At 57.5% G+C, this 7,078-nt stretch overlaps 1 protein-coding gene across 1 annotated transcript; it reads right to left on the reverse strand.

Annotated features, from left to right (window-relative positions):
- Positions 1 to 565: 565 nt before the first annotated feature.
- On the reverse strand, positions 566 to 1,093 carry LOC147959863 (uncharacterized). Its single transcript, XM_087532968.1, has one exon. It carries the CDS (start codon positions 1,091 to 1,093, stop codon positions 566 to 568), a length of 528 nt encoding a protein of 175 aa, XP_087389094.1.
- Positions 1,094 to 7,078: the final 5,985 nt, after the last annotated feature.

The following is a 7,078-nucleotide window of genomic DNA, read 5'->3' on the forward strand; positions in this document are numbered from 1 at the left end:
CCTGCGTCGTGCAAAAACGGGCCAAGGCACCTTTGGCAAAGTTTGTGCCATTGTCGGTGATGATGCTGTGTGGTATGCCATACCGGATGGTGATGTCGGAGATGAAAGTCATAGCAGTCAGACCATTCAACTTCTTAATTGGCTTTGCTTCTATCCACTTGGTGAACTTGCCCACTGCGACAAGCAGATGAGTCATGCCGCCGCACGCCATCTTGAATGGTCCCACCATGTACAGGCCCCAGACGGCAAAGGGCCAGGCAATGGGGATGGTCTTGAGTGCAGAGGCCGGCTGATGCGGCTTGGAGCGGAACTTCTAGCACCCTTTGCATTTCTGGACCAAATCTTTGGCGTTTTCTAGAACAGTCGGCTAGAAAAAACCGTGGCGGAAAGCATTGGCCACAAGTGCTCTTGAAGCCGCGTGGTGACCACACTCGCCTTGATGGATATCTTTGAGGATTGCTTGGCCTTGCTCTGGCTCCACACAGCGCTAATAAACACTAGTGACACTATGCCTCACAAGTTCTCTGTTGATGATGGTGTAAGCTGCTATGCGTCGTTGTACTTGTCAGGCCGAGATCTTGTCCGTCGGCAGCTCCTTGATCATCAGAAAGTTAAGGATGGGCTGAGCCCAGGAAGGTGTTGCAATTTCTTCGACTGCTAGGATTGCTACTTGCACGAGGGCAGTTGGGCCGGGAGGCGACGGGTTGGAGTCAGCTGCCGCTTGCTGTGTTGATGAAGTCCCCGGGCCAACTGCCGCAGTCCCCGAGCCAGGTTCTGAAGTCTCCGGGCTAGGTGCGGCTGCTGGAGTCCTCGGGTCGCCTGCTGAATTCCTCGTGCCGACTGCTGGGGTCCTCAAGCCGGATCCGACTGCTTCAGGAGGAGCCAGCACAAAGATGGAATCCGACTCTGGCGATGGCTTGACAGACGGCTTGATGAGGCATTGCAGGGCGACACCGGCTGGTATTGCTTGCCGGGTGGAGCCGATACGTGCCAAGGTGTCAGCTTGCTCATTATCATTTGTTGGCACGTGGAGAAACTCGCACCCCTCAAAGTATCCACTGAGTTGCTGGACAAGAAAACGGTAGCTCGCCATGTTTGCGTCCTTGGTGTCCCAGTCGCCTGACGACTGCTGGACCACCAAGTCGGAATCACCATAGCACAGGATCCCGCGAATGCCGAGTTCCTTGGAAAGCCGGAGCCCGTGAATGAGTGCTTCGTACTCGGCAACGTTGTTGGAGGTGGCAAAGTGGATTTTTAGCACATATCCGAGCTTGTCGCTCTTGGGAGAGGTGAGGACGATGTCGGCTCCCAAACCGGTGCGCATCTTGGAACCATCAAAGTGCATCCGCCAATGGGTGGAGTCTGGTGTTGGCGGCAGGTACTGGGTCCCGGCCCAGTCGACGAGGAAGTCGGCCAGTGCTTGTGACTTGATGGCGGTGCGAGGCTGGTAGTAGATGGTGTAGGGGGCCAAATCTATGGCCCATTTGGCCACTCGACCTGAAGCATCTCGGCTTCCAATGATCTCAACAAGTGGAGCAGTGCAAACCACAGTGATTGGGTGCTCTTGAAAATACGGCTTCAGCTTCTTAGCGGCAAAATGCACACCGTAGCACATCTTCTGGTAGTGGGGGTAATTCTGCTTGGAGGCGGACAATACTTCACTCAGGTAATACACCGGCCTCTGGACTGGTAGTGCCTTGCCTTCTTCCTTGCGTTCCACAACTATGACCGTGCCGACCACCCGGCTGGTGGCGGTGATGTAGAGGAGCATGGGCTCCTTAGAAGTCAGAGCCGCCGGGACGGGTGGAGTGGTCAACATCTTCTTCAGCTGGAGAAAAGCTTCATCCACCTTGTCATTCCACTCGAAAAAGTGGTCTTCTTCATGAGCTGGTACAGGGGAAGAGCCTTCTCGCCTAGCCGACTGATGAAACGGCTGATGGATGCTAAACAACCGATAAATATTTGCACATCCAGCAATCAGGTGGGCACCTCCATCCTCTCGATAGCCTTAATCTTTCACATGGTTGCATTCTATGCCGCGCTTTGAGACCAGGAAGCCAAGAAGCTGGCCGGCTGGTACACCGAAAATGCATTTCTCCGGGTTGAGCTTGATCTGGAATCGGCGCAAGTTTTCAAAGGTCTCCTTGAGGTCTTCTAGCAGCATTCCACGACTCTTCGTCTTCACCACAACATCGTCCACATAGACGTGGGCGTTTTTGCCGAGTTGCTTGAGGAGACACTTCTGCATACAACGCTGAAACGTGGCGCCGGCATTCCTCAAGCCAAACATCATGGTCAGGTAGCAGAAGGCTCCGAATGGCGTGATGAAGGCGATTTTCAGCCTGTCGGCCGGGTTCAGCTTGATCTGATGATACCCTGAGTATGCGTCCAAAAAGCTCAGCAGCTCACATCCGGCTGTGGAGTATATCACTTGGTCAATTCTTGGCAAGGCAAAGGGATCTTTGGGGCATGCTTTGTTGAGGCTAGTATAATTGATACACATGTGCCACTTCTTATTCTTCTTCAGTACAAGGACTGGGTTGGCTAACCACTCTGGGAAAAACACCTCCATGATGAAGCCGGCCGCTAGAAGCCGGGCTATCTCTTCTCCAACAACTCTTCTTTTTTCTTCCGACAGGCGGCACAAGGGCTGCCTGACTGGCTTGGCATTGGGTCGGACATGTAGCTTGTGCTCGGCGAAATCCGTCAGAACACCCGGCATGTCTTTGCGTGACCATGCAAAGATGTCCCGATTCTCACGGAGGAAATCGACGAGCTCGCCTTCCTATGTGCTGTCAAGGTTTGCACCTATGGCAGCGTACCTCTCCGGGTGCTCTGGGTCCAAGGATACCCTCTTGGTTTCTTTGGCCGACTTTAACGAGCCCTCAGCTTCCGACTCCTTGGGGTTGGGTGACATTTCCGGCTGCTTGCTTGCCATTGCCACAACCCGGTCAAGGAGCTGCTTCTCAGCAGCGATCACGAGGGACTCGGCTAGCCGGCTAATGTCCGCGGTGCAGGCGGACGACTTCTTGTAGTCCCCTGCTATGGTTACGATTCCCTTGGAGCTCGGCATCTTCATCTTGAGGTAAGCATAGTGAGGGACCGCCATGAACTTGGCCAGAGCAGGCCGGCCAAGTAGTGCGTGATAAGGGCTCTCAAGGTCCACCACCTCAAACCAGTCTGGCTCTCGACGAAAATGATTTTTGTCTCCGAAGAGGACATCTATCTGAGTCTTGCCGATTGGTGAGCAGGAAAGGCCAGGGACTATGCCATGGAATAAGGTCTGGCTGGGCTGGAGCTGTCTCTCTTTGATTCCCAACTTCTCCATGGTATCTTTGTACAAGATGTTGATACTGCTGCTGCCATCTATCGGAACTCGGGAGAAGCGAGCAGCCCGCCTCTCCATGGCAAAGGTGGCATCCAACACCAGAGCATAAGAGGCGGGATTGGGCATCACCTCTGGGTGGTCGGCTCTGCTCCAGCTGATGGGCTTCTCAGACCAATGAATGAACTCGGGGGTCTCTGATGCTACTGCATTTACTTCTTGTCATTGCTGCCGTCTACTGTGCCTGTCGTCAGCCACGCTGGTGAACACGACATAAGCTCCATGCTCTTCAGGATATTCATCTTGTATCGTGCCGACCGGCCGAACCGCCGACTGCTGAGGAGGAGGAGGCGACGGCCCGGCAGGTGGAGGGGGCTGGAGTCCATCACCCTTGGCGATCCTGGTGAGCCAGTGGAACTTCTGAGTGGTGTGGTTGGACGGCTTCGCGCCGCCGTGGAACTTGCAGGGTGCATCAAGAGTCTGCTCGTACGAGAAGGCGGGCAACCAGTTGGGCTTGCCGCCCTTCTGGCGTTTGGGAGGAGGCTGCCCTTCCGGCTGCTGATCTTCGACTGTAGCCACCTGCCGGCTCGTGGAAGCCAGCGGCATGGCCTTGTGCTTGCTGTCATTCGGTTGCTGCCGCCGACTGGCGTCACCAGCCGGGGTCCGAGGAGCTTGAGGGGCCACCTTGCCCGACACATTGACTTGGATCTCCGCCTTCATGGAGGAGTCGGCCGTGGCGTACTTGTCTGCTATGATCAGCAATTCGTTAAGGGTCGTCGGCTCATCGCAGAGAAGCTTGTGCTTGAGGAGGGTGCCCTCTCGGCACCCGGCAGTGAAGTACTCGATGGCCTGCACCTCGTGCACGCTCTCGCAAGAATTGCGCAGCTCGGCCCAACGCGTGAGGTAGTCGCTGGTCGACTCGTTGGGGCCTTGGACGCACAAGGAGAGCTAGGGAGGCTTGGGCGACCGCTTGTACGTGCTAGTGAAGTTGCGGATGAATGCTTCAGTGAAGTCAACCCAGCTATTGATGTTGCGGGGCTTCAGGCTGTTCAGCCACGTCCGTGCCGTGCCCTGGAGCATGAGCGGAACATACTACACGGCAACGCGCTTGTTGCCGTTGGCGATCCTGATGGCTGTAGAAGAAAGGTTCGTCTCGAATGCGAGGGCCGAAGCAAGGCGGACCCAGCTCATCCTCTTCTTCTAGCGACAGGGATCGATTGAGGCGATCGATCCGGTGGCGGGAATCATTTTCTTGGATTCCTTCTCGGTGGCCAAGGCGGTCGCCGAGTGACGGGTGATCAACAGCCTGCGGGGAAATGCGCCTCTCCCTGGGGGAAGGGGGAGGCGGACAGTCGTCTCGCCGCCACACTACTCTTGGGCGGTCGTCTTGGTCGCGCTCGATGGTGATGTGAGTCCGGCTGTGGCTGGCAGCCGGCTCCATGTCTCTTCTATTGTGGCGCCACCCGTCAGCCTCCGGGATGTCGCGCCTTGGTCTTGGCAAGGTGGCGGGTCGTTGTTTCGCCGGCCGGGCGCTTCAGTGTGGCACCCGGCTTCTTGCTGCCCCGCAGCCGCATCGAGGAGCTGCTGGACTCGCTCCGTCATGTGGCGACGCTCGTCGCCCTCGAGCTTGTCTAGCTCGTCTGTTGCCACCTGGACAGCTCGTATGTTCTCCGCAGGCGTGGCGTAGACGGGACGATTTGTCCCGAACATGCTGGCGACGGTCGCGCCATGCTGTCGGATCAAGCCAATGTGGCTAGGCCCACCAGGAGTCGGTGTGCCGCCGACGGCACGATCCATCTCCCGCTGGTAGGCCTCCGAAAGGCATGTCTTGTAGGCCAGCCGGTTGGCGCTCTCGACGAGCTGGACATAGCATGCTTCCAGCATCTCGGCGTCGGCGTTTTCCGGGATGGGCGCAGTCAAGTCTTGCATCGCCGCCTGCAATGGATCCTGACCACCTCCGCCAAAGTGCTCGCCGTGGCTGATGACGAGCACTTCCGTGACGGTGCTGCCACCACTATCCGCGCGAGGAAGCGGCTCATCGTAGACCACCACGTTGGTGGGGAACGCGTCAAGTGACGCCGTGTCAGAGTCGACCAACATCGGGTTGGTCGAGCCAACCGACTCCAAGTCAGCGGCTGGCTCGCTGGCGATGTCAAGCTGATCGAGGAGGCTCACAAGGTGGCTCTCGGGGCCATCGGTGCCCGCATCAGACGTGTGCTCATCAAAGAGGCGAATCTTGCCAACAAGATCGGCGAGGCAACTCGCTGCGTAGGCGACCTCCGCGCCACGCAGCGCGTCGGCGCAGAAGCCTTCTTGTGTGTCGGGCTGGCTACGCTCGCCGGGAAGGAACATGGTTCCCGTCCAGAACAGGTCTCCGGGAGATGGTGCACCGTTCCCCATGGTGGGCGCCAAATGTCGGGGGTTGGGTGCGACATATGCTAATGGATGGCTTATCATGGTGGGAGCGAGTAGAACATCGCCGGTGCGTGGAAGCGGGATGAGGCGTAGACACGAACGCCGGTGCACTTTACCCAGGTTCGGGGCTCTCCTAGGACATAACACCCCTAGTCCTGCTCTACGGGGTCTCCGCATGATCACTAAGGCGCTAGTGAGTACAATGGTGCTCCTCGAGCTGTATGCTAAAGGTAGAAGAAGGCAGGGTTGGCTCTCCTCTCCCCCTAGGTGTGAGTCTAATTATAACAGGTTCCAACCCTTTGCATGGGTGCCTTAGGAGGTTTATATAGGTCTCCCCTAGGGGTACAATGGTAATATGGCTGGGTGTAGGGCCCGCCTGGCAGTCTCTTTGGTCGCCGGCTTCTCCGCCGGCTGCTGGGGCCCACCGCCTGGTGGGCCCTGCCGACTGGTTTGGTACGGAGCCGACAGGCCACCTCCGCCGCTCGCGGGTCTTGCCGGCTGCTGATTACTGTAGCCGCAATGCTAATGATGCACGCTCGGTCAGGGGGGCGTGGCGACAGTCCCGCCGCCTGGCGGGAGATCACTGTATCCACTCCGCGTCTTATCTGGTTAATGGTGAGTGAACCTCGGGGAAGGAGCGGGCCGACTGCTAGGATCCGGCCTCCCTCGGGCCCGTCTGGTCCGGCCTCCGCCGTCTTCCAGGCTCTCGCTGCCTAGTAGGGCCCGCTGTCTTCAGGCCGTACCGACAGGCGGTCGTGGGAGCAGGGCTCCGCCTGACAGCAGTGACGTCAGGGGCGGAGTGGCAACAGTGCCGCGCCAGGAGGAGATCTCCACCTGTACGGAGCACTTTGGCCACGCCCGGCCCTGGATACGAGGGTGATGGGCTACACTGTAACCTTGCACCGTCTTGTCTTCTTAATGGGGGCGCAGACTTTGAGGGCTCCAGGGGCCGACTACTAGGAGCCGGCCTCTCTGGAGGGCGCTTGCTAGGAGTCAGCCCGTCTTGGAGCCGCCTTCTTGAGCATGGCCGTCTTCTGGCAGTCGGCCGTTCAGCCAGTCAGCCACCAGAAGGCGATGCTTCATCTTGCCGTCTTGAGGGGCGCAGCTGGCCCCGATGTCTTGAAAGGTTGGGGGACTCGGGTTAGGATACCCATGGCCCATTACTCCGACAACCATGCCAATGATTTACCCTTCAAAGATAAAGGGAAAACCTTCTTCTTAACTTCATCTCCGGGTAAACCTGCAAGCTTAAACAATCCATAAATTTGTTCCACATATATCAAGTGCATATCTAGATGTTCGGTTCCATCTCTTGCATAAGGATTAGCTAGCAGTTGT

The sequence above is a fragment of the Triticum urartu genome, chromosome 7A, assembly GCF_056163025.1.
Source record: "Triticum urartu cultivar PI428250 chromosome 7A, HENAU_Tu73, whole genome shotgun sequence".
NCBI lineage: Eukaryota > Viridiplantae > Streptophyta > Magnoliopsida > Poales > Poaceae > Triticum > Triticum urartu.

Bases quoted from the DNA above. Each gene is read 5' to 3' on its own strand.
- LOC147959863 (XM_087532968.1), bottom strand. From the start codon at position 1,093: ATGGCGAGCTACCGTTTTCTTGTCCAGCAACTCAGTGGATACTTTGAG.